The sequence below is a fragment of the Camarhynchus parvulus genome, chromosome 3 (assembly GCF_901933205.1).
Source record: "Camarhynchus parvulus chromosome 3, STF_HiC, whole genome shotgun sequence".
NCBI classification, from domain to species: Eukaryota; Metazoa; Chordata; class Aves; order Passeriformes; family Thraupidae; genus Camarhynchus; species Camarhynchus parvulus.
This window is the reverse complement of record NC_044573.1, coordinates 68,721,759-68,748,352: the sequence shown is the minus strand read 5'-3', so window position 1 is coordinate 68,748,352 and position 26,594 is coordinate 68,721,759. Positions and strand designations below refer to the sequence as shown.

Sequence of the window (26,594 nt, the reverse complement as noted above, 5' to 3'; positions counted from 1 at the left end):
TGTAACTCCCACAATATCTCTCCCTGTGAAGAGTTGAGAACTCAGAAAAGTAGAGGCTGGAAATTTAGATCTTGTGCAGTATGTAGAAAGAATTTATCTTTCTATTACCTGGTCTAATTAGAGAGGACAGCAATATGTATGTTCTGCTGAAAGCCCTCCTGTTACTATTCAGTCATGTCAGTCCCATCTCCTCTTTGTCTCACCTGTGAGAGTGCCCATGCTACCTGTCATAAGTGTAACAGATCTGAGAGCGTGCTAAACACTTTGCAAAAGCAGGTCATGAAGTTGCAGGCCCAGATGGAGGGGGGAAAAAAAAGCAGTTATTAAGAAGTATTTTCTTTCACTTCAATATTATCTGTGCCAGGACTTGCAAATGATGTTCTTGTACTTTACAAACGTGTGTCAGCATAGCTATATGTGTCCTAAAAGTGATGGTGAATGATCTTCATCAGAAGAGCTGCTCCAGTGGGAGCTCACATGATGGATGTAGGCATGGTGTCAGGATGAGCTCATGTTACTTTAAGCAGATATGCTAAGCTAGACTACCAGCAAAAGATTGACTATGAACAAAGGAGACCATTGCTGATGTAGTAAGCTGGTATAATTATTGTGGAGAAGCTTTCTTAGTGCAGTTCCAGTGAGGAAAAGATTAGAATAAATATTGAAGACAGATAACCAGTCTTAAACTACTGGATTTGAAAATTTCCTACTTCCCTGTGATCTCCTAGCAGCAAGTTCTTCTAGCTGAGCACTCTAGGAACAGGGATTTGATACATTTTCCTGAAAGCAGGGCAGGAATCTGGTAAAGTGATTTTCAAAGAATTCGGCCTTGAAAAACAAAGGTCTGTGAAAAAGTGAGAGGAATTTTATCTGGAATGGAATGCAAGATACGAATTTCTGGTTTCAGATTATTCCAACTTGCATTTAGCAGACGACAGTACTTAAATCCCAAGACTCTGTCTTTTCTTATTTCACACAGTCTTAATGTCTTGAGGCTATATTATTGCTTCTCACTGCTGGTAGAAATACATGAAGTAATACTTTCTGCCAATGTTGCAGTCCTGAATTTTGGTCACTAAGCTTAATACACTGTAACAAAACATGCCTAATAGTTCTTTTCACAAGGTCTGCTCAGATCTTTACCACATTTGGTGTGAAGAAGGAAAGCACACAGTCAGGTTTGGACCTTTATCGTTGTCCCCAGCTGTCACCCACACCCATAGGGCACAGCTCTATACTCTTCCAGGTACCAAGCATGGCTTCCTTTCTCTGCTGTTCTTAGCATCACTTGCAGCTGAAAGAAAGGATTTGAGTTTAAACCAAGTTTTCCTCCTGCTGGACCCAGTTGATGGTCCATAGAAATGTGATCGTGGATGTTTTCTATTTCACTTGATGAACTGCATTACAAAAAGTTTGAGTTGCATCAAAAGTTGTCTTGGGCAAATGTACATTTGAGGGAGCAAAGATGACTTGAAAAGTGATGTGTTAGTGTCCTGTCCCAGGAAGTGTGTACTCTGAATCCCCTTCTGAAGTACTGTTATTTCCTGGCTGCTTCACATGGCCATACTCAATCATTTTGTAGCAGTGTTCCTGAGTCTATTAAATTGAAGAAGCATCTAGTTCTATTATTGCTGTTACCATGAAATGAAAGGGATTGCATTGTTTGATGACTACTGTGGGAAAGGAGTAGAATAGAGAAATAGTTTGAGTTCTTTGTCTACAGCTAGATTATTTCCTTCCCTTTACCCCTTCCTTCTTTCCAAATGATGACCATTTTGACTAATATTGATGATGCCCTCTGGATATCATATATCATTTCCTGGAAGTGCATACAATGGCTGGAAGTAGTAGTTTGTAGAACATTCTCTGCTATTTTTTTGACCATCAGATCCACGGACCACAAGTGAAGCCATGCTGCTTCAAAGGATTCTCTGTGAGGTGGTTGTGAAGTTCTGCTGGATGGGACATGGCAAAACAGCAACCTGACACAGAAAGTCCCTCTCCCTCTCCTCTCCTCCCCTTTTCTTCCCTTGCCAGGATGTATCTTAGAGAGTCTTTGGTAGAAGGAGGTGGGCTGAACCCGAGTGTCCTGCATAACACCTGCAGAAAAGTGCAGAGAAGTGAATAACATGGCTTTTCCATGTAAACAGCCGCTGCTGGTAGCCTGTGTAATTAGAAATAAACAATTGTGTGGGGCTTTCTCATCATCTATGGGAGACTGTTCATGTGAATTAGTGAACAGGAATTCAATGACAGCTGAAGTGTTCCCCCTATCAAATCACTCGTGAAAGCCCCTGAGAATCTCAGTGGTGCATTTGTGTTTCCCCTTAAAAACTGTGCCCCAGACAAGCTAACCTGCTTCAAAAAGAGCTACTTCAGCACCCACTTTGCCAGTGAACTCTCTTTCAGCTCTGTAATATTCTTTTTTCATTTATGAGAGTTCCTCTCGTCAGAAATGAAGGCTATTAGAAAGGTATCACTGGTAAATCTTCTCTTTTCCAGAGATAAAATGCTTCTTATCGGTAGGGGAATATATGTTACTGTTATCTGAAACAAGAGTCTGCTGTCTGGTTCCTTTGATTCAGAGGATCTTCTGTTGTCCTGGTACATTCAAAGGGGCAGGTTCAGTCTGTAAGGAATTGGTTTATTATGGTGCAAAAGTAGCTGAATCAGGGTGCCTTTGTAAAAGATAAGTGCTGCAAATGGCTCAGGACAAGAATGGGGGTAAGAGCTCTAGGTCTGTGCTGGCACCCTGGACAAGACCAGTCTGCAGAGAAAGTGGCATGCAAAAATCACCACACAGCACCCTGTGTTACAGCAGCCCAGCTGATGTTACAGCCAGCTCAGGGTAGGCTTTTTTACCCTAGAGATGGCTAGTGATAATTTTGGCCAAATTGTTTTGATTTCCCTTCGCCTTCAGTATATGAAGGTGCTTATAATACTGGCAAATCCCACTCTAAAGGGTAAGTGATACAATACATTAAACACAAATCTGTGCTATAACTTGGCCTTAAATGTAGGTTTAAAGGTAGACAGTCTGATTAAAACTAAAAGGTCATTATTTTACATTGTGGAATTTTATTTGTAGCTGTAAATCATTACACAATTTGTGGAAGGAAAAAAGTTATTAAACTGGCAGTATTTATTCCAATAAGGTGAGTAAAATGCAGCACGTAGTTCTGAGTTATGATAGTCAGGGAAAGGAGCCAAATCACTCTGCTAAAAATTAGTTTGCCAATAATTTTACAGAACGATGACAGCGTAGCTTCAAAAACAAATCCTTTATAGGGAAATAGGATGGCTGCATGACAGAATCTCTAAGCTATGAATTCTCCACAGCTCATGGACCAGGAACTGCTTTAAAAATTAGTCTCCAGACTAATTTTTCCCAGAAGTTAGACAATGGCTGCTGTCTGTAACTGAAAGGTCATTCAGTATCACAAACTGGACATAAGAACTGAAGAATTCTGTATTTTAAGTCAGAAAGATTCCTGCTAATTTCTTGACTTCATCTGTTTAGTAGGCTTAACTATTCACTGCTGTTTTCTGTGAACCTGAGGTGGGAGTGATGACCACAAAAGGGTATTGCAAAAGGATATTTACATTAGTAAATAAGCTCTGTGGTATTTTTACATGCCAGAAGGCACACATGCCACATTTGTAGCACATGTTAGAGAAGAGCTTGAAAGAGGCTTGTGAACTCTGCCTGAATTAATATTTGACCAATGAGCATAATGACTGAAAAGTAACCTGGCAGATTTTGCCACAGTGCTGCAAATTCTGCCTTGTTTAAGTCTGTGTTTCTGTGACCGCTGAATTCACACAAAAGCTCCCTGTTTTGTATGCTAGTCGTTTCAAAATAATACAGAAAAAGGGTGTTTTATGTTCCTTCTTATTTAGAAGAGGGCTTGTGTTAAAGACCTGCCTTGGTGCAGCACCTTCTGGCTATGTTTTATCACCAGCTTGCTGAGCAGAGCATCTCAGGGACTCACTACAGCAGACTGTAAGTAACAAGAGCAAAACAGCAATACCCACTAAACCTTCAGTCTTGGTTACTCGTTTAATAAAGAGTTGTGCACTCTAAAGTGTGCTAAAAAGTTCTCGAGATTTCCAGACGTTTTCAGCAGTGCACAATTTTTGGAGCTAATAATCTTTTCCAGCCATTTTAGAAGCTTTGCCAGGCTGCTGAGTCTGGCTGGCACAGGTCACTGGCTGCCTGAGGACGAAGCTGGTGATCACAGGCAGGCACAGTTCTGCTCTCTGACAGGGAGGGAGTTAGCAATAAGATGAGCTGGTGCTGCTTGTGTCTAAGAGTAAGTGTGCAGATGTCTGAGGAAGGTGTTTGCATCTCATGTAAACATTGTTCTTATATTTTTGTTGTAGAAGATGATGTGTCAAATGTACAAATAATGTGTGCCTGGTGCCAGAAAGTTGGAATCAAGCGCTATTCCCTGAGTATGGGAAGTGAAGTGAAATGCTTCTGCAGCGAGAAGTGCTTTGCAGCTTGCCGAAGAGCATATTTCAAGAGAAACAAGGTAAGAGAAATAAGGAAAGATGTAACCTACATAGACATGGCTTTAATCAGGCCCAGCCTGAGTCTCATTTAGCATCTAATAGAAACTCTTTTCTTTTGTTTTCTCTGTTTCACCTAGTCCCACCACTTTCCATCTGTATTGTCTGTTGGACTGTCAGCCCTTTACTAACCTTCTTTCTTTTCAGTTTCTCTCAGCTTGATACTTGGGTTTTGTGAGGGTCAGGAAATTTAAATACTAAAAAGCATTAACATAAGACTAAATTTGGCCTTAGAGTCTCAGGACACTTCCTAAACATACACAGCTAAGAGGAAGTATCAGAGAGATAGAGTAGAGAAAGGTTGTGTATGACAGTGCCACCAAGTCCCATGGTATTGGGATCATGGCTAATGGGTAAATGCTTTTAGGGCCTAAGTCTCAGTCCCATCACAATACTTTTTCACTGTTACTAGTGAGGTCTAGTTTCATTCTTTAAAAGTATATAATTTTTAATAACTTATCATTGCTACAAAATTCAGACACTACTCAGTTTTTGGGTTGGGGTAAGCAATGTTAGAACATCTAGAGTAATGTGAACACCCCTCCTACTCAATTTAAATTTAACTCCATCTAAAATTAGAAGCAACCCTAATATTGAATATCTACAAAAATTGCTGTAATCACTGAAGCACAGTGCCTGAAAATGCCCTCTAGGTTACTTCAGCAGCTGTTTTTCTGCAGCAGAATTTGTAACATGTCATTTAAAGAAAAATAGAGAAGAAACCCCTCAAATTTTTAGTTACTAAAAAACTAACTGTGTCCTTTTGGTGCTCTAATAGTGTGAGCCTCTGGGTAACTTTATTGTCTTAGAAATGTTTATCATTCATAAAACTCTTTACATTTTGGCTTCTTAAATGATGCCATTTACCCTCATCCTTCAGGACATTCCAAGCCTGTCAAGTTCAAACTGACTTCAGGTCTTTAAATCTGGTCTTTTACATCTGTCATGATAACAAATAAGTACATATGGTTTCTAGACTCAAGATGCAATGTTATAGCAAATTAACCTCCTTTATAAATTTGGGTCACATCATCCTGCCAAAAAAAAAAAAGCCTGAAGAATTAGGTTGCAAAAATCAGTAGAGTGGAATTTTAGTGACAGTCTTGTAGAATCAAGCTCATAGTGTCTACTGGAGCAGACAGGCAAGTAAAAGTCACAGGAGTATTCTGTGAAGAGTGTTGCTTTACATTCTTTTTATCTAGAAGAAGTGTAGAGGAGGAAAATATGTGCTCCTTAGATGCTCCTCATTTGAAAATAAATCCGCAGGGATGTATGTGCATGTGCACATGTGCACTTCTACCACATGCAGTTCTGTGTGCCTTAAAATGTGCAGGGCACTGTCCAGACACTCTGGGCTGACAGGATGCAGATCTCTGTCAGCTGATGCTCCTGTGACTTCCAGTCACAAATTTACATGGATAAGATACTTCCTAGTAATGGAGGCATTGTCAGTGATCCTGGTTAAGTGGTTCTGTGTGACCAGAACTGATGAGTACCAGATAATTTGGGAAACCTTGGAGAGGCAGATGAAAGGACTTGGTGTATTCTTTCTCACCTACAGCTTAGATCCTGAAATAAGAGATTTAGATCTCCACTAAATGAAAATAAATGCATGTTAACATAATGCATAGGTATACTTCAACCTTCTAGTAACCCATTAGTATTAGAATTCAGTAATAGTTTATGACCATGAATTCAATCAATGAGGCAGTATATGAAAAGATTCCCTTTTACCTGACTTACTTTATTATCCTTGTGCATTATTGGAGGCCTCCTTGTCCTTGTATTATGAGAAAGGGTGAATTAGAGCTTCACATTCTCCTTGGTTCCCTTTCCTACACCTCTGTTAACTTCTTCTGGAAGATGCCAAATATTTCCATCCAGAAAGCTCTCTGTAGTCATTGTTTTGTATGTGTGTATAGACAGACAGACACACACACACATATACAAATATATACAAATAAATACATATACACATATATGTATATAAGCACAAGAGATGTTCCTAATATTTTCATATACCAGCATATCCCAATGAAATGTCCTATTATTCACTAAAGAGGTTTCAAACTAACAAAATGCCATGTGGGAGGACTTGGCAAAACATGGTGAGAAAGCATTATCATGCTGATTGGCTCTGCTTCAAAGCTAAGCCAATGAGTTAAATTTTCTTTTTCTTTGGACCTGTGAAACATGGAATTTCACAGGATTTTGACTGAGCAGAGGAAATCTGTAGCTGCCCCTAGCATGTATTTATGGCATTAGATAATCTGGGGACAGAATATTTAGGAAGTGCTGTTGTTAAATGAAGACAAGCACAGTAGAACTCAGCAGACCCTCACAGTTCTGGTTTTGCACTTGACCTGTTAGTAACAGAGTGGAGTCTTGAGGAATAAGATCAAAAGAACCAGGATACAATAGTTTCAGATTTAACTGCTGACCTTTGCTCTGTTACTGCTATTCCAACAGCGTACCTGTCTTCTCCCTGACTCTAATGCTTATTTATGTATTTTAAGGAGTTATGCCACTCTACACTTTCTCATTTTTCAAACAGAGGAGCAAAACAGTCACGTTTCACCTGCCCTATGCATGTTTTAAACAGGGATCTCTGCCACAATATAGTGTTGTATTACATTAAATATGTACAGCTGCTGCATTTCTGGGCGCTGATAGGACTTTGTGGTCACTTTGTTTAAAGCTTGAGTTTCCTAATGGATCACGTTAAGCAGTCTTCCCTCCCTCCCCTAGATAAGAAGTGCTGTAATAAGTGCTTGCCTCGGATGGTAGGACTGTTTAAGCAGTAAAGAATTAGTCATCACTAATGCCTCAAAACAGCACTAAGTAATGCTGTGAATTATCCATCCCTGAATGACAATTGCTGTGTTCAGCATGAGGGCTTTTGTAGTCATTTTAATAAAAAAAGTCTTTTCCCATACACAGGGCAAATGCACACTACAGATTGCCAGCTGGGAGAAGGCTGGGCATGAGCCCACCCAGAGGTGCCCTGAAAGGGCTCCACAAAGCCCCAGGTCAGCTGGGCACTGGCTGCTCCCAACTTCTGACTCCTTCTCAGCCCTTTTCTGCACTAGGTTTGGCAAGAGTAGCAACACACGGGGATAAGCTGGTACCTTCCTGGCCTTGGGAGCTTTGAACCCAAGGAGTTAAGTCTGAGGTGCCCATCAGGCTTTCTTGCCTTTTGTCCTGCTGGAGTCTTGTCTATTTGTGCTCCAGAAGCTGGGCCCCTGTATCCTCTGCATCCATGCATAGCCAGGGTTGTCAGGGAGCTTCATGCCTGGAATGGGAAGTTTGTAAGGAAGAAGTCTGGTGCAACCTTAAGTTGCTTTTCTTATAAGAAGTGCAAATTTTGCTCCAGGTATTTTAAAGTCATGACTGTTTAAAATTATATCAGCCAGCAGCCATGCCTTGCAAGAATAGAAATATATATGTTTTTAAATTATAAAGGCTCCCTCAACTTATTGATGATAAATGAACAAGAATTTGAGGCTTTTACCCCATTAAGCAAAACCCAAAGTATTTAGACAAGATCCAATTTAGAAAGAAACCTAAAAATAACACCACTGCCACCCCCAAACAAAAATAACCCAAATCTGCATTCCTGCTGTTGTTTGTCCAGTTTGCCCAGTCAAATGCACATATTGTAATAATGTATAATATTGTATATTGAATATTGTGTAATGACAACCTGCTGTGTAGAATGATACCGATTAAAAGGAGCCATTGCCGGAAAAGCAAGCATTTGGGACTAATGTTAGTAGTACCCAAAGATATACGATTTGGATACTTCCTTCTCAGATTTAATTTTAGAGGCCAACTAATACAAAGTTAAGTACCAAAGAGTCACATAAGGGCAAAAAGCGCTAGACCACCAAGTTTCAGAATATGAAATTTAAAGGGAATGGTTGGACTCATAATTTGATCCAGTGAGTCTGAAGCTTGAAAAGATTAATCTTGAAATTAAATTGTTTGACTCAATGGGTCAGAAAACAAATTTATTATGACCAAATAGCCAAACACAGAACTAGAACTGACTTCAAAGAGGCTATAAGCTCTGCTCACAGATATATTAAAGAGTAATTTACTTGATTTGACTAAGACTTTGGAGACATAGCGACTGCAAGGTTCTCAGGCAGTATTTTATACTTGACCTTGTCCCTGCTTTGCACTGCCTCACAATTAGGAAGAAAGATGTTTCTGTTTACAGAGCAGTCCAATTTCATTCATACTAATAAACAAAAAGGCATAAATCAAAAAGTAAAAGTAAGCTACTCTGTAGCACCATGAAGATGTAAACAAGGATGGCCCTTTTCTCCCTGTAAAGTGTAGTGATGGGCAACACTGAGTGTTAGTAGTGCAGACAGGTTTAAGGTCCTTTATCTCATCTGTGTGGCAAAAGTGAATATGAACTATCAAATGGAGCTGTAAGAAGTCATAGACATTTATTTAGTTCTGAGTTCTGTTGCATTAGGAAACCCCTCACATTTTCAAGCTATATTTAAAAATGATAAAGAGCATGCAACATCATATGGCTTTAGTACTCTTGCCTGCATAATTTCTTGGTTAATTAATATCTATCACTAAGTGATAATATGGACATTTAGATACAAACATGTACTATAAACTGGGAGTAAACAGCAGCTATCATTCCCCAGAATTATTACTGAGGATTGTCAGAGAAAGTTCTCTTGATTTCAAGCTTAATTGTGCAGCCTAACAGCGCATGAGAGATATTTAACAATCTCACTGTTAAGTCAATGAGTAATGGCAAAAAAAAAGCCACTTTCATCTCTTCCTTATGCATCTACAAAATTTAATTTGTAAAGTGATCATTATTCATTGAAATTCAGAAAATTGCTTGGAGCAACTTGATGCAAATAATGCCCTGACCAAAAAAAAAGAAAGCTTAGCTGTTCCTTTAGACTCCCTTTCTATAGTTGAAAAACATGGAGCTCTGAATAGAAAATCTATTTCTTCTAGAGATTTAACTTGCGTTAATCAGGTGCTCAGAAAGGTCAGTGCAGAGCAGGTGTCCCACCATCTTTTCATGCAGTTGCCCATATTTGGTTCTGTGGAGCTGTGGAGAAAAGCAGAATTCAATAAATGGTTCACAAAGCGGCTTCTGCCGCTGCGGGTTTGCGTAGAACGTGCGTGCGTGTATTTGTGTGTGCACATCTGCGTGTGTGTGTGTGTGCCTATTGCCACAGCAGCCAATTGAAAAGGTTTCCTGCAAATGCTTGAAGGTAGAGGGGAAAAAGACAACAAACATCTCCATAGCTGTGATTGCTTTGTTGAGACATAAATGAGCACTGATGAGTGAATGCAGATGAGACGCTGAGTCTGCAGGGGAAACAGCTCAAGTGTGGGGTACAATTGCAAACTTCTTTGAGGAACTGGCTGGAGAAGGAGGGATAAGGAGAATAACCTCATTCAGAAGATGTTTTTAAAGTTTGTGGAGGGTTGGAGGCTGCATATAGTGACCAAGAACCTGGAACAGAGACTGAAATATTAAGAAAATCCTGAGGTGTGAAAAAAATAGGTGGCATTGGTCAGAAAGAAGATTGGCATCATTGTCTTTCTGTCATCAGCTGGCCTGGTTATTTACAGGATGCTAAACCCAGAAATCTCATAGAATTGCTTCCCTAAACCAGAGCTAGGATTTTTCATGATTAGAAGAGGCAAATGAAATTCCAAATTAACCTACTGAGGCCATCAGTCAGAATATCTCGCTGCTCACCCACAACAAAGCAAAATGTATTGCCATTGCTAACAATGAAATGGGCAGCAGCACCTGACTGATGCCACCACTGACTTAATGAAGGGATCTGGCAAACCCAGCATGCTTGTCAGTTTGCAAACTCAATGGGCATTTTAATGTCCATCTGCTGCCATTTAATACTATAAATTTGAATCAAATTCCCATTGTCTGAATTACTAGCAGGTATGCAATCCAATTAAAAGGCGTGTTCACTTTTAATTTTAACCACCATGTCACATTACATCAGTTGTGTTGCATTCTGGCTGCTTTGGTTCTATCAAGATGAATATGCTAATTACAGCTGCCTCTGCCTGGGGGGCAGGCATTTGGTTCAAGCAAAGCTACCAGTTTATGCAAGGTGTCCTCACATCAGTTGTGGACAGCTTCAACGATTGCACTTTTCCTTTTTCCCAGAAGCAAGTTTTGTTTGCATACAGGTGGTACAACAAAAACCACTAATTGTGTTAGGACTTGACTGGAAATGCTTTTAAGTTCCTTGCACACCAGGTGAATGCAGTTTAGAGCAATGCTTTGGATTTAAATAGATGTTCTGACACCTTGGTATTGGAGAAGTGAAAGAAGTTTCTACCTGCAGAGTGACTGAGGGAGAAATATGACCAGTAGCCATTTTTCTGGAGGTTACTAAAAAGCTTTACTGAGGCTTTTAATCACTTAGGGTGAATTTTTGAAGGGGAGAGGAGGACACTAGAGGATAACAGACATTTTGCTCCTTTAAAAAGTCTGGCAAAATAGACTTCATGGTCTGCATCCATGGCATTTTTACATCACCAAGGGATTCTTGATTAAAGAGTTTAAATCAATAACAATGATGCATTCAGAAAATGAGCACATATAATACACACTGATGCTTACTTTACCTCTGAACCCCGTTGGTTCCAGCCAATGTGAGCTAGCCAATTGCTCAAAAAAATATTGCGCTCCTCTGTTTCATGTCTCAGCTCAGGTTACCTTAGATTAACTTTGGCTTTGTATGAAATTAGGCACCTTTCAGCTTTGTTTTCACATGCTCAACACAGAATGAGCATCAAGAACAGTCGTTCTGACAAAAGCTTAGGGTAGATCTCCAAAGTGAATCTAATTTGCACAGACTATATTTGGTGCCACTCTTCCTTTTCCTAATGAACACATCAATCATTAATACTAATATGAGCTGGGCAAATAAAGAAATGCATATTAAATGTTTGTTCAAAAATATCATGACATTTGAATAAATTATTGCCTTAATGGCATCTGTTCATTTATCAGTCAGCTCATTAACTTAGGGAAATATTGAAAAGGAGGTTGAGTATTTTTTTCACTCTATATATTTTTATTTGAAAACCAAAATTAAGCAAATATGGTTTTCAAAAATGTGTTTGGATTAGGAACAATGTTGTGAGCAGCACCATTCGTACACACTTCTGAAAGGGTGTGTGGAATACAGAAATTGGAATTAACAGTGTAGTTTAACGAGGCAAAATTCCACCCAGGCAGGGTGGAAGTGGGCAGAAGTAAAAAACCTGAGGGGCCCAGCTGAAGGTGGAAGGTAATTTCTAGTCCTAAAGTGTCTCAGGAGATGACATTGCTGTCACATTTCGCAAGTGGCAAAGTAATTTGTGCAGGTGAGGCAGCAATTCAGTGGTGTTGCGACATTTCTTGTCAGCTGACAGTCTGTATTTAATCACTCTATTACATTCCCAGTGTGGCGACTTTCCTCTCCATCAGCCATAGAAGTCTCGCAATAAATTCAAGGATGAAACTGAGTTCAGACCAAGGGAGCAAATCACATTGTCTATCTTTTTGGCCCCTTCTAGCCAGAAAAGTTTCATCTCTTTTAGGTTTGTTTGGAAACGTCTGCTGGTTTATGGGAAGACTGAAGAAACCCTTACACCCATTAACCTTGAGTCTGGCCTTGTGAGTTTAAATGAGGCTAGGAGAGGCCAAATGGATATAACTTATAATCTGCTGGATGAACAGGAAAATGTACTACTGGGGATTGTTAGTTGAAGTCAGTTTCTTGCCATAAATCAAGCCGTGCTCACTGTGCAGGCGTTAAACTTGATGGAAGAATGAGGTGGGTTTTATAGAGCAAAAGTCTGAAAATGTAAAACGTCTTTCCAGTAGAAAATCGTTTCGCCAATAATATTTGATCAGTTGGTGACCAAATAAATTTAGTGACTGGCTGTGCTCTGTCAAAACCCCAAGCATTTACAGCTCACCTATTTAAATTTAAGTTGAAAGTAAACATATGTGTGAGTTGTCAGACTTGATGCGATTTTGTATCTAAAATAAATGTACTTATCTGCTTAGTAATACTTAGAAACAGCCATTTGATGGGTGTGGAGGTGGGGAGCATGTGTCTTCAGATGTTTTTGATTTGTTTGCTCTCCAGCCTGAGAAGCAGGAGGCCAGACCCTGCCTCTGTCACACAGAGGGGTGGCAGAGATGCTCAGGCAGGAGCCAGTCCTTTGGCCGGGATGAGGGGGAGATGTGGCTCTGTTGCTGCCCATTAACTTCAGAAGCAGAGCAGAGCATCTCTCCAGCCCTTCTCTGGGCTTTGTGAGGGAAAGGGCCCTTAGTGGGGCATGGTAGCCTGGTGCAGCTTTCCTGGAGAGTGTGGGGAACCACCGAGGACTCAGCATCTCCATTAGAGTGGCCAAGTGCAGTGATTTTCCTCTTACCACGTGGATGGATGCAGCACTGCAGTGTCCTGTATGCCTGTGGTCCTTCTCTCCCTTGAAATTCCGAGTCTCAAATGAAAACGGAAGCCTGTTGAGTTCCAAATCAAACATCTCAGTCTCAATAACTCTTATTATTTTTAATTTAGCCCCCAGGCTTTTGCAGCTGTGGTGCACAGTGCTATTAAAAATTAGGTGGAAGAGAGCTCCTAGAACTAGAAACATAAGTCTTAAAAGATTAATCTAGAGATTAAAGCAGTGCACCGACATTTAAATATTTATGGCGAGAAAGGTTTGAATTATTTCATTGTGTAGTGTTAAAATAATGGTTGACTTTGACTACTGTTGAATGGTCCAGTCTCATGCCTCCTTTTGCAGAAGCAATTTATCAATATCACTGCCTTGATAAGGCAACTCCCTATGAGTTTTGACTAATGTACAAGCATTAAAAGAGAAAGTATCTGTACTACTGACTTCAGTGTGTGAGGCTGATAACTTCATCCTGAGGAAGAAGGACCAGGAGCTCTGAAAGAGGAGGTTCTAAAATACCAAGGAAAAGGGTTAAACAAGAAAAGGTTTAAAAAGGGAAAAAAAAGAAGCATTGAATCTCTCTGGAGGCTATTTAAGAACACCATATTAGATGCACAGATGGTATGTATACCTCTGAGCAAGGAAAAGTAGAAAGGGGAGAGTAAATCTGGCATAGTTAAGTGAAGAAGTGCATAAGCTTAAAGGGACACTGTCAACTAAAAAATCACACTTTTACTGGAAATTTGTTACCTACTACTGTTACAAACAACACCTATGATTACTGTAACTGAAAGATGAGACAAAAAACTCCCTCTGCTTTTTTGTGTACTTTCTTTGGGCCTGATCCAGACTCCATTGGCATCAGCGGGTGACATCCCACTGCTTGCAATTAGCTTTAGATCAGGCCCTGTGCATATTTGCCCTGTACATTGTGTACATGCAATTCAATTATTTTGCATCTGGTCTGTTTTCCTATTGTTTCTGTGGTTTTTCACACAGCAAGAGAGGAAAAAACCATTTTTTTCCAAATTGGAAGTGTGGTTGTTAAATGATGGAAATGCCACCAGGCTCCTAGGCATACATGTAGCAGAAGTACCAAATGTTTTGCCTTCTTAAGACAAAACACTTCCTTCAAAACTTTTGAAGACATGATCAATCAGTTGTAGCTAAAGGCTCCTGAGGTGGAGTGCAGAAATTATCTGAAAGGTGCAGGTACCAGGCAGCATAGGAAGTACAGAAAAAGTGGCTCTGTAGAAAACAAAAAGCCACTCGTAAGTCCCCTGTGCCTGTAAGCCATCCAGCCATGGCTCTGACCTCCTCTGAAAAAGGGGAACAACAGAGAAACAAAATTAAATTTCCTGTGTCTATCTTCACCAGAGAGGATGATGAGGAAATTCCTGTCCCAAGGACACTATCCACGGGAAATCAGAGTGTGGCCTTGTAACAGAAATTGAAGTCTCTTAGGATGAAGTTATGGACCAACTTCAGCAACTCGAGAGCAGTAAATCACCAGGAGCAGATGGTGCTCAGCCGAGTGTTCCTAAGGAAATAAAAGTGTGAAGCAGCAGAGATATTGACAAGGATCTGCAATATATCATTAAAACCAGCAACTGTTCGTGAAAATTTGGAAGCCTTTTGTATGGTGCTTAAAAAAAAACAAAACAAAAACAAAAAAAGAAAAGGCAACATAAGGTTACTTTCTTCTTGAGCACAGGAAATGAGAGTTCCTAAATAATTTTTATTTAATTTGCTTAACAGCAGAATAAAGTAACTTCAGTTAGGCATGACCTGGCAGGTAGTAACACTGTAAAGAACAGCTGGGATGTAATTTTTATACATAGCAGCTTTTAGAGAGAGATATTTAGGTAGTTATTTGGACTCAGGATCATGTTTGCTGGATAAGATTGGTTGGTTTGATGTGTTATTTGATGTCTATGGATAGTTTGATGTCCTCCATGGAAGCAGTGAATGCAGCATACCTCAATCCAGTTTTCATAGGAAGCTGGACATTTAAATAAGAAACTGCTTGCATTGAAAAGGACTCAAGTTTCCTGCCAAAAGAAAAATTACTTTATAATGCTGAGGAGTGTTTTTGTATGTGGTACACAAAATTTTAATTCAATTTTCTTGAGAAAAATGGATTGTTTTTTAGGGAAAAAATTGGATTTTCCAACAAAAGGCAGATACTCAATGCACAAACCCACTCAACCACATTCCTGTTTTCTGCAGTTGTACCACATGGGCAAGGAGTAAGAGATGAGTACAGAGGTTTTGCCCAGCAAACTCGGCTAGTGCATACACACGCATGGAAATCAGCTGAGGGACTCAAATTAGAAGTTCTAATGGATTTGAAATTTAGTAAAGCACTTGAAATGGCATCTCATGAAATCTTACCCTCAGATTAATTCAAATTACTTCGGATATGAACACTGTCAAGTGGCCTGAAAACAGGCTCAAGGAATAAAGTAAAGGGTGGTGATAAAGAGCAGCATATCAGGTTGTGGATAGAGAAGTGCCAGTGGGACTTTCGTGAGGTTGGTCTTGTTTCATATTTCATTAATGATCTCCAGGAGAGAACAGAGAGCAAGTTCCCAAACTCTGCAGCTGATACTGAACTAGGAGGAGTTGCAGATACCAGACAGGACAGAAAATAATTCTCTGGAGGAATTAGAAATAATGAAGAAATCCAACTTGTACTTTTCCAAAAGTGAGATATTATGTCTAGGGGGGACAAAAAATCAACCTGAAAAAAACATCCTAGGGAAATGAGTGAAGCTAGACAACAGCCTGAAGCTGAGGATAGGAGAAGGGCAGTAAGTTGGATGATGCAGATATAATGGTAGTTAAATGGGCAAGGGTCTGGGGTGGTGGAGTGCTGGGGAGGACAGTTGGGTGATTGCTGTTATGTGGATAGAACAATGTGGATAGAGCAAGATTTGGAGGGAGTTTGGATATGCAGAGTTCAGTGATGAGACAAATCAAAGATGCTTTAGGGAATATGAAAATGTTGAGCCTGTGGAGAAGGAGGAGAAGGCTGGACCCGAGGTTCATCTTTTGCAGTTTTGATGTATAATACTCTGAGGTGTTAACACTTGTAGCTGGGGCATGAAATGAGCTGGTTTGCTTGGGACTGACTAAGCTGGGAAAAGCAAACACTAGTAAACACAGTGGCTGGCATTGGCAGGGGGATACATACACTGTCCTCTGTGTATTTTCTGTCCCCTGCAGAAATGAAAGGATAGCATGCTCGGATTCAGCAGGAGTTATTAATTCCCAAAAGTACACCGCCCATTTTTAGACTCAACTGTTACAAATAGCTAAAGGCCTGAGTGACAAGCCACTGAAATAAACAGGAGTGCTCTGTTTGGAGTAGCAGTTGAACTGGTACTAAAATTAAATGGTGCAGAGGTTTGATAAAGCTGATTACTATTAGCAAAGTGTATAACTAAACCAAGTAAAAGAGCAATAGAAACCAAATATCATTCATGAGAGATGTTCCCTGCTGTGTCAGCCCCAGATGCATCCTATAACTGTGTAGACTATAGGATATTTTTCATTCCTTCCTTCAGGTATTGGCTGTTGTCAGCTGCAGTTTGCCAGATGAGATGAGCAAAGATGGGCTGATCACTATGGTGAGACCCATCTTCCTAATCAGAGTGGTTGCACTGCTGGCATAGCAAGCATGAAGGACTCTGTGACACAATCCATATCCAGATGGACGTGTCCCATTTGGTTGGGCAAATACATAGCTGGTGTAAACAGGCACAGCTTTATTAAAATAAACGGGGCTGCTTGGATCAGCAGTAATTTTGGCCCAATGTAGGAGCTGTAATGGCTCCATTTAGTTCTTACTGAGTCTGCAGGAGCAGTAGGTTTGGTATCGTTGTACTGGGGAGTTTTTTGTTAATATCACTCAAATGAAAATGTTTTGTCTCACTTTCAGTTATTCTCAAGTCTCTCTTAAAAATTTTCAGTCTTCATAATGCAGTTGTCAGGGTCGCCACACTGCTCTTTTGGAGTATTTTGAAAATGTCAATATTTTCTAGTATTTGCTGTTGGTGAAAATATGGAAAGTGTAAAAGACTTCTTATAAAAAGACTAAGGCAGAATATGAGGTTGTGTTCAATCCCACACAATAAGGGCTGTTTTTAAAGAAGGGTCATGTAGAGCTCTAATTCATTATATCTGGACATTTCAGCATAAAATGTAACGTGTAGCAGCTTCACTATGCCTACCTAACTTTTCCAAAGAACACAATAGAGATATTACAGCATTTCACCTAGTTTGTAAGTTGTTTCCTAAAATTGATTTCCTAAAGACAGCTTACAGCAAATGTGGTTATTTTGAGCATTTTATTTCTTCAGCCTTGAATTTAGGTTTGAATAACTCAATACAAATTTCAAAACAGAATATGCAATAGCATGCTGACCACCAGTTTCAAAACAAAGGAAGTATTTTGGTCTTGTGAGTGTCAGGGGCAATATTTCCACTGATGTCAGTAGGATGAGAACTGAATCACAAACTTCAAGCCGGTGGTAGCGTTACAACAGGAAAAACGAGGAATTTGATATTTGTGCTCTATAATTATAACTTTTTGCTGATAAAGCTGTGTTTTAAATTTAACCTAATTTATATTAAATAAAATAAAGCTCAGGTCTGCTGCAGTTAGGCTGGATAGCTCTTTATCCTCCAGTAGGCCAGGGCAGGGAGGTAATGCACATTTTTCCTCCTTTACCATTCTGTCTTATTGTTTCCCTTGCTTTATAATATGGAACCTTTTCTAGCCTTCACAATACAGCTACCAAACTTTTAACCTCTCTTTGGCTATGTCTTCCTACATTTCCTATCCTCTTTCTGCATTTTCGTTGGCAAGGTTAGGATAAGGTATGGCATTTTCTGTTCCCTATTGTGTTCTGTATTTGCAGCATGTCTTATATCGTCTTAAGGATATTTTCTTAGGTTGCTTTTTTTCATTGAAAGGTACTGAGGAGAGGAGATTTTCAGTTGTTTTTTTCTCTGTGCCCTTAATGGGGTTTAACTTACCACCCCATTAAACAGTCATTTATGTGCAATTGTGATTGCTGGAATGTAGGTTGCTATTATTAATCATCTTTCCATTCTTGCTGTTACATTAATCATGTGAGGAGACATGAGCGTAAGTTTGGATCCAACAGGATGACAACTTCTTGTTCGTGGTGATCTGAAATTCAACCCGTGAAGCAAGGAATGACTTCTACAAGTCATTTTCATGTTTGCCAGTTTTGAAGGCAGCTCTGTGCCATTTTGCAGTACTCCATGCTAATTGTGACCCGTGTGGATTTAGGGATTTCATGAATAATACAAGAGAAGCAGGAGCAGTTGGAGAAAAAAAAACCCTCCCAGTTTCACACGTTGTTTGTGTCAGGGCTTGGTAATGGATTTACCCTCAAACAGAGTCAGCACTAAGAAGACATTCTGCCTTGCAGGGCCTCACACTGTGCACGCAGGAGTCATTTCAGTTTTGCACGCACGGCGCTCTGGCTGCTCTCCCTTTGTCTCCAAATTGCGCGTGCTCTGCCGCATACGTGTGCCCTCCCATATTCCTACAGGAAATCTACTTTCACGCCCAGGAGGGGAAAAGTCTGGCATGTTTGCTGCATGTTCCTTCGGGAAGCAGGCGAGCAAAGAGGACGGTACAGCTGTAGACATTCTGCACGGAGATAATCAGTGCCCCAGCAGGAGCACCTTCTCCACACAGCTGTACAATTCCCTTTGCTCCCTAGAAGGCACTGCACCCTACGTGCAGTTTCCAAGCTACATTTAACACAATTGCCCATCAGCACTTAGGAAGCAGTTACCACAGAAACCCAGCAGAGACCAATTAGTCACATGATTAAATTAATTAAAATAACCCAGGGTATCTGCCATCTTGCTTCTTTCTGCTATGCATAGCACATGACCCAGGCAGAGATGTAATTGGGTAGCATTATTGTGCCTTTTAATCCTAGAATCATCTTCATACTGTACTGTAGGTGGTCTTTGATTTTTCCTTTTCCATGGGTCTACGTAAATCCCCTCCCAGAGATCCGTCTTATTCCCCTGCTGCAGAGACGCTTTATTCTTTTTCTGGAGATCTGTGTTATTACAAAAAAAAATTCTCCAGCCCCCTCAATAAGCCAAGTAGTATCGAATTTACAAAACATCAGATTTAACAACAGCAAGATTTGTTATGTTTGGGATAAGAGGATTTGGAAACATTTTGAATTGCACAGCTAAGACTTTTGGAGGTCTTTAATGACAGCTCTAACAATACTTGCCAGGGAGAGCTCTGTAATATGTATTAGCACTTGACCTGAGAATTGTAAAGCACTAAGAAAAGACTGTATGTTGTGTCTTCATTTCACAAGTAATACTGTTACTGCAGTGGGGCGCATTTAAGTGGAACAAGCTGTCTGCCTTGTAATACTTCTTCCTGGGAAAGGCAGGCAGTTTGGTTTCCTCCCTCACTTTTGAAACCTAGAAGCGCACAGTCATATTCTAACTTAGTAAATCAGTGCTTTGTCCTTGGTCATTTGGCTGCCCTGATAATGGCATCCCTGAATATCCATGTCAACTAGGGTTTTCCTCTATTGTGTCAGTGTCACACTTCTGCATGCACACAAATCATCTCTACCTGAAGCGGCATAAAACACAGAACATTGCAATTTCCATCTCATCAGAGATTTGCTGGTGGCTGCTCTAAAACTACCTTGATCCATAGCACCAAAAGAAAAGAAAAATTAATACTATTTCTGGCCCCAGAGTAGAGAGCAGCTTGCCTCTCCAAAGCAGATTCCATACAAACAGACTTGACAAAATAGCATGCATAAATTACACGGCTCTGATGCATTAATTCATGCCTAACAGAGCAAGTGGCAACAACACTACATCTACAATGGGTGGGTATAAGATGGAAGAAATGAAGTCTGTGGGTTAATGTATAAATAATCAACTGTTACGGAATTTGCAAATATTATGGAAGAAAACTAGCAGGTTTTGCGTGTGCTGTATTGCTGAAGTGCCGTGCACAAACACATTTGCCAGGCTTAACTGGCTCTGAGTAGCCTGTCTAAAAGGATGTGCACGTTTGGCAGTGCTCAGGCACAGATGCTCAATATGTGATAGGGCCTGGTTGTGAGATGAGGTCTCTATCTACCAGAGTAATGTCAGTGGCAAAAGTGAGCCTCCACTAAGTCATAGCACACTTCCCGAGGTGAATCAAGTCTTGTGCCACGTATAATGTGGGTCTGTGGTTTTATAGACATTATCCCCAGCTGGCCAATGTCCCCTGCATCCAGGACACATGTATGCACACACACAAATTACCAGGCATAAGTGACATCAGTGCTCTGTTTCCATTTTTCTTGTGTTTTACTTGTCATGATTTATGTCATGCGTCATGGGCTGCTGCAGTGTGCACAATACCTGTGGAAAAGTTGACTGTCTCGCTGTGTTTAATTTTGCTATTTTTGCAGTAAGTGACAATAGGAACACTGGGAAAGAAATTCTCCATGTTTTACACTGTAGTAGTCCTGCAGAAATCAGTTTAATTATGTTCCCTTAAAACTGAGGTTAGCTAGAGGCAAATCTGGTTGAAAAACTGTAGATGCAGCAGCTATGTGCTCTTGTTTCCAGAATTAAAAAAATGTCCCATAAATAAACTCATGAAAAGAATCACAATAAGAAAGCTTTCTGCTCTGTATTTGAAATACTGTTTCAACAAATCTGCCTGCGAAGTTCTCAAAGCTTTTCTTCCTTTATAATACAGAAGAAAAGTTTTTTTCAGACTAGAGTGAGGAAAAGTTTTGACTGTTTTCTTGTCATGCTACGTAAAATACACGTGTCTGAAAGCAGAGAACAGGCTCTTCTGTAACAGCTAAAGTGACAGCAAAAGCTCAGGTGGCTGTTTTGAAGTCTCCAATATAAATAGAAAGGGAAGGGGTTTTCTTTGATGTGCAGGAGCTCTGTGTTCTTGATACAATTTTCTTGCTATGGTTTCTGGCTTCTCTCAGGGAACAGACAGGCCTCCTTATCTGAGTATTATGGAGGAGTCACTAGTGATGGAAATATGGGTCCCTCTCCCAGCTGTCCTTGGAGTGGGGTTCATACATGAGAGAGCAGGGACTGAAGTGGGTCAGCACATATCTCTTCGCCTTAGCTGCATTTGGGAGGGATGTGCCAACCTCTTCCCAAACCAGGAGCAGAGCAGTTCATAGGGACCCTTCTGAGGTACAGCCACTGCTGCTGGAATGGCCACTCCAGGAGCAGGCAGATAGAGGCAGGGATTGCAGAAAAACAGAACAGAAAAACAGAAGCACTGGAGGCTAAAGGACATAATGTTTTGATTGTGGAGGTATCGGGCAGGATCAGCAGGATTCCAGGTTTCCGTTGTAAAAAGGTGAAAAAATTACATTTGGCCTTCTTGAAATAAGAAAAAGGGAGGCTTTAAAAGGAAACTTGATAAAGTGTAAGCAATTTTGAAATAACTCTTGTGAGTGAGTGGTCCAAACACAGAATGAATTGCATGTGAAAATAAATGAGAGCAAATCAAGATAGCAAAATAATTTCGGTGGAATATTTTCTGCTTACCACAATAAGCAAAACAAAGAATAAAGAGCTGTATCATAACAATCTGATTTTCCTAGATGTTGTAAACACCTCATCTTCCAGGAAGTGTGATGGGGCTTACAGCTAGACATCCACACCTGGGAAAGTCAGGTCATCTTTAGCCTTTAGTTTGAAGGCAGGCTGAAGCGAGTAGGAAGCTTTTGAGCTGAGTGGCAGTAAGTGATAAGCATTTGGCTTGCATGTTTTTAAACAGGAGGAATGGATAAAGCATGTACTCCTGAATCATTTATGTATGGGTTTTTTTTTTTGTGTAGTAGAGGACACTTAAGGTAGTCTTCAGAGCCTAAGTAAATAGTCTAATGCATTGCATGAGAAGGAGTGCCAGTGAAAGAAGAGAAATTCAGTGCTCTCTCAGGAAGAAGGTAATCTAGGTGATAGGAGGTTAATTTTGGGGGATTCCTTTTTGAAAGAAATCACTGCTGTTAGTTCAGAAAGAACTAGTGAACCCACAGCAGACCAATATCCAGGATTCATCTATTCCTAATCTCTCCACTTATTTGTATTCCTAAAATGGCTCTGACATTGAACAAGTTAGGGCAGAAATAACCTCCTGGAGGTCATCCAGGCATTTCCCTACAGTGCAAGAGGGTTTGTTTAATTTAATCATAGTCTGTGATCATAGTGTTACTAGATAAAAGCATATAAAATATAGTCCGAGAGACTGTAAGGAGGTACTTCTCTTTTGGTATATTTCAACAGCTTTCCTCAACTCCTTGAAGTTCAGAAAGTTTAAAAGAATAATGAAAAGTTCACAAGCTTTCCCAGATTGTGCATAGAATTGTGGGGTTGAATTCTGGTCATTCTAATCAGTTTGTCTCCAGTGATTTCAGTAGAGTAAGTTTGATTTTTTTTTTTTTTTTTTGGAGCAGCTGTATTCACAAGTGGACCATTGCTTTAAGCATGTTAGTATGAAGGATGTTGCTGGTGTTCTTGATTAGAAACAGCATACAATTTTGGATAAATGTCAGGTGAGAACTATCTAACTAAAGGCTGGGAACAGATTCCTAGTCAGCTGGGATAAAGGAAGGTCCAGGTGATTCCAGTTTAGGCATATTCAGCTTGTTCTGAGGCTATTTGGATAGGATCCAGTTTCCATATCCTCTATGGCTTATATTATCATTCAGGCTTTATTTGAACTGGAAGAGGAGTCATTCTGCTGATGTCTGTTTCTCAAGAATTGCTTTGTCTGAAAGCCCAACACTTTTTACTTCTCTCAGAAGCATTTCCCTTAGTCTTGATTTCCTGTGCCCATCCTTGTCTCCCTCCTGCTAACAGCTTCTGATTACTCCCTTGACTTTCCCTGTCTGTCATACCTGCTCTCTGTACCTGCCCTTGTGGACCCCAGCACTTCCTACATGCCACTGACACCTCCTGTGAATTCCACAGGAAATCACAGGAAAACTGTTTCTAAATTCCATATAACTATGGCCTTTTTTCCCCCTCTGGAAACACTGCCTTGTCTTTTAGCCTATTTTTATACAAATTCCTTGTGGTAGGAAGCTGTAGTAACTGTGTACCTGTTATTGCCCTGATATTGCCAGTAGATTCATAATACAATGGCAGCACAACGTGGCTCTGCCTCAGGAGCTGACTGCCCCTGCAGTGGCAGGGGCCAAATGCCAAATAGGTAATGCTTTTATGTATGTGCTTTCAACAGATTCTTAGTGGTGTTATTGTTTTCTGTAAAAGGCTACTGGTCCCCATGAGGAACAAATAGTGATTCATGGGAAAATTTTGTTTTATGAAGGTGGTCTGTGGATTGTCATGCCCCTTTTGCTTTCCAGCTGTCCCTTTTCCTTCCCTCTGGTCCCAAGCACCATGGCTGTCCTTTACACAACTCCTCCAGTCTAAATCCTGGCCCCTTTGAAAGTCAAAGGTGGAACTTGGTTGCAGAAGGGCAGGATTTTAGCCCAGCCACTGAGCAGATGCCAGTCCCGCGTTGTAGAGGGTGTGTGTGGGGCTCTCTCCTGGGGTGGGGCGACAGTGTAGCAGGTTGAGTTAAGGGAGAGCTTGTCAGCAAGAACCAGAGGGGAAGCTGAAGACGCTAAACCAAGACATGTCAATGTTGTTATTGCTGCTTTTCTGAGCTGCTTACAACACTGCATGCTCCTCTGTCAATTCCACTCAGATTAAAAACCATGATGGAATGTTCCTTTCTGTGCTTCTGAATGGGAAATCAGAGATTACTTAGACACCTAATATGTATCTGAAAAGATAAGTGGGGTTTTTTTCCCTTCCTTTGAAGAATATTGCAAAAAGAAACAGTTGTCATGAACTATCTGTAATTGTTTCCTTCTCAATAGAGTTTATTACCCTTCATCTTTCATCATCCTAAGATATTTACAGGTAGCATCTTCATTACCTTGAACATTCCTACGTGCTTGTATGGGCACACAGTGTACAGATCCTTAGTGCCCAAAGACAGGGATTTCTCATTTACTGTTTTCATTTCACTGCACCAAGCTGTGGAGCTGCAGCATAAGAAGCTTCGGACTTACTCAGCCTGCGATTTTCAGCGACACACAGAGTTTTGACTGGTCACATTACGTGTCATGTTAAGAGCCTTTTGTCTCCATTCAAGCTTTCTGAAACAAGACAAATTATGATATTTTCCTGTTAATTTCTGTTAATTTCTTTCCTTAATGAGTTTCATTAAAATCAAAGCTTCCGGAAGACTGAGCCATGACAGCTGTCTAAAGACTGTTTCACTTGCTATGGGCTGTTTGGGCTGAATAATTATTTCAGCTTTGTGAGGATTATTTCTTTAAATAAGAACAATGATGCTCTGTTTGGGAAGAGGAACAAATGCTTGGAGTGGTGCAGTATAATTTCATAGCTCTGTCTTGTAGTACTCGATGGCTTTAGGAATACCTGGGAAAAACACATCTCTCTCTGTCTGACATGTTTCTTAATGATTTCACTTAAGGATACAAAGGCAGCTATTTCAGCTGGCAAGAGAGAGAGGGTTTTGGCTTTTAATGAAGCAAATCAATTCTGCAATAGAGAGAAGGGCTTATTCTTTGCTCTTGCATTGCTGTGAATGTGACCCAAGAAAGAAAGAAAAATCAAGTCTTTCTGTCTTACCATTCATAAAATATTCCTATAAGTTGCAGGACTGATATTTTGATAAGATAATGGTAAATATTTCAGTTCTTTTATGTTACCAGCACTGTAAAATCTTAGAGATGCATTGTGTTTTCCACAGCTATTGCAATTAAAAAGACAAGGCTTTTACAAAATAGTTCAGTCTCTTTGCTGAACTGACCAATTTTTTGTGACATGGAAATTCTTAAATCAGGGGGTGGGAAGATGGGAATTTTACAGTAGTACACTACTTCCGAGTCTGAACTGGACACTCACCACCTGTTTTCACGAGCTGTTGCACCAAATTCCTTGTCAGAGTTGCAGAAAACCCGGTTGGTTTGACGGAGCTCGTGTTCCTATCGTGAGTCTCAGATTTCAACACCCAAATAGTAGATTTTTGTTTGGGGAAAGTGAGCATATTCTGAGATTTAGGGACACCTTCTCAACTTCCTAAATCCTTGTTCCCTGACCCTGGTTTCTAATCCTCTGTCCTTCCTGGTGCTGATTTTATCACACTACTCTTATTCCTTGAAGAATAGAGGCTAGTGACCTCTGCTTAAAATGAGATTGTAGTTAAGAAAGTGGTTATTTAGAAAAACAGCACCTTCTTGTTTAACAAAGAAATTCTGCATGCTCTATGTGCTTCCTGTGTTGACCCAGATGGATCTTGTCTCTGTCAGTGTGCCTGGAGAATGACCAGATGCCTTCCCACCTCAGTAGGAATCATCAGGGTAATGGTCAAGAAAGCCTGACATGCAGATTTTTTATTACCAGGAGTGAAAATCTTTGAAAGGACACAGCTTAATTTTTGAGTCACAGGTTGATTTTATAAGACAGACAGCAAAGCACAACCCTGTCTGGCCTCAGAAAGCCACTGTTATAATGGAAAACAAAGCCGAGCGTATCTGATGTAGTAACTGTCAAAGGGGGAGTCTTTTGGAACTGGTCTGAGACAGCAGTCACTGCCTGATGGATACTCGGGACACAGTAGGGGTCAAAGTGTTTAAGGTAATTGTGAACTGGCTAGCTGACAGCTGAAGATCTGCAGTGAATTTGCAGCTTGGACAGTTTCACAGGGAGGAGCCTCTCCCACCAACATTCGGCTGCACATCAAGCAGAGGTGGGCTTCTGCCGCTTTGTTTTCCTTTCTGATGGACAGCTGTAGCAGTCAGAGAGGTGCCTGCTCTCATCAGGGGAGGAAAGACACCCACAAAGGCACACGAAAGGCAAGTGGGTGGTCCTGCACCACATGAGCCCCTTCCTCCATGGAGCACCCATAAAGGGAGCCACCCTACAGGAACACCACATCTGGGCAGCTCTGATGCAGCTGGGCATTTGTAACCTGTCATCATCCCAGCTCTAGAATGAGGGAAAGTGTTTCCTTTGCTCCTCTTGCCAAGCCTGAAATTTCTGAAAGCACAGGACAAAATTAAACAACCATTTTCCCTGGGAGAAAAAAAAAAGGACCTTGTTTGCTTAACTTACACCAAGTCTTCTGAAAATCCAAGCTAAAGTGACTTTGTTAGAGGGAACTGCATGGGCTCTTGACTCCAACACTGTTGTATAAATCCAGAATCACACCAAAATTTCCTTCTGTCATGTCTTAATTACTGTTGTGACATACAGTATGGGAAATTTCAGCAAGAAGTTTCAGTTCCTCTTAAAACTTTCCTCTAAAGAAAAATGAGAAATAAATGAAAGGAATGAATGAAAAATATTAGCATTGTAAAATCAGTCACAATTAGACATTTTTCCCAAGAGACATGCTGTCTTTCTGGTGAGTTGTTGGTTTGTTTTGCTTCAGTTCATTT

At 40.4% G+C, this 26,594-nt stretch overlaps 1 protein-coding gene across 2 annotated transcripts in view; it reads left to right on the top strand.

Annotated features, from left to right (window-relative positions):
- The window catches only part of SOBP (sine oculis binding protein homolog), a 113,833-nt gene that overhangs the window by 19,399 nt on the left and 67,840 nt on the right, over nt 1–26,594 (top strand). For both annotated transcript variants that reach the window (XM_030946178.1, XM_030946177.1), the window contains exon 4: nt 4,384–4,535. In XM_030946178.1, coding sequence (XP_030802038.1) covers nt 4,384–4,535 — 152 coding nt within the window. The remainder of the gene's footprint in view (nt 1–4,383; nt 4,536–26,594) is intronic.